Here is a 950-nt window from a genome sequence, read left to right as displayed (position 1 = left end):
TCCATGTTATTTCAAGTTTCGCAAGGCCCCTAAGGGGAGTATGAGTTCTTCAAGCTTTGGATTGCCGAAAACTTGGAAGTATCACGGAACCGAATCAAACTTTTTTTAAATCAAATAATACATGTAACTCCTACTAAATGTATTGAGTACCCCTTCTCTTTCGCCTGTCTACTCAGTCACATACACACACACACACACATATATATTTTACAAAGAATATATATGCATGTATACACACATATATGTACATGTGTATATAGATGTGTATAAGGGTACAGATATATATATATATAGTCATCCTTCGATACAAGTACTGAAAACGTCAAGCGACCTCGTGCCTTATATGAGTGTATGTATGTCTGTCCACTCACATATATATACACAGGCATGTTTGTCAATCACATAAACGAAAAAAGGATACGCGTTGAGGAAATTCACTACTTCACTATAATTCGGTCCTTGCTCCTTCTGATCTTCGTTATGTTCATCTTGGTATTTATCTTCGTCGTAATCATCGACGTTGAAGCTGCGAAACAAGGTGGCACCAGTGTTTTTAGACATGACCGTTAAAGTGATGTAGATGTTATAAGGGGGGAAATTTTTTTTTTTTTCCTACAAGAAATTAATTGAAATAAGGAAGTTGACTTCAGACGAGAACCGGTCACTGTATTATTAAGTCTGCTCCACGCCCCGGAAATGGCTGACACTTTGCATTTACTTTCGTATTTTGATAATTTTTTTTTTGCTTTTAACTCGGACTTATTTTTAGTTTCTTTTTAGATTTATCTGAGATAAATATAATTTAAAAGTTACACTGAATTAAATTTGTTTAAATATTTGGTGAAAAATTATGACAACTTTAGTACGGCAAAAATGATATGAAAATAAGATTATATTAAAAAAAATACATTTCTCGTTATTGTTCCGGTAAATGAAACAAAAAATTAAAA

General features: G+C 32.9%; 1 protein-coding gene across 1 annotated transcript in view; it reads right to left on the bottom strand.

The window, feature by feature from the left end:
- LOC106878172 (actin-related protein 2/3 complex subunit 5-C) overlaps positions 1 to 707 on the bottom strand; it is a 24,795-nt gene extending 24,088 nt beyond the window's left edge. The window contains exon 1 of the mRNA XM_014927314.2: positions 422 to 707. Within this exon, the coding sequence (XP_014782800.1) occupies positions 422 to 561 (140 nt within the window). The 5' untranslated portion in view covers positions 562 to 707. The remainder of the gene's footprint in view (positions 1 to 421) is intronic.
- Positions 708 to 950: the final 243 nt, after the last annotated feature.

Source organism: Octopus bimaculoides, chromosome 8 (genome assembly GCF_001194135.2).
Source record: "Octopus bimaculoides isolate UCB-OBI-ISO-001 chromosome 8, ASM119413v2, whole genome shotgun sequence".
Classification (NCBI taxonomy): domain Eukaryota; kingdom Metazoa; phylum Mollusca; class Cephalopoda; order Octopoda; family Octopodidae; genus Octopus; species Octopus bimaculoides.
This window is presented reverse-complemented; position numbering and strand designations above follow the sequence as displayed.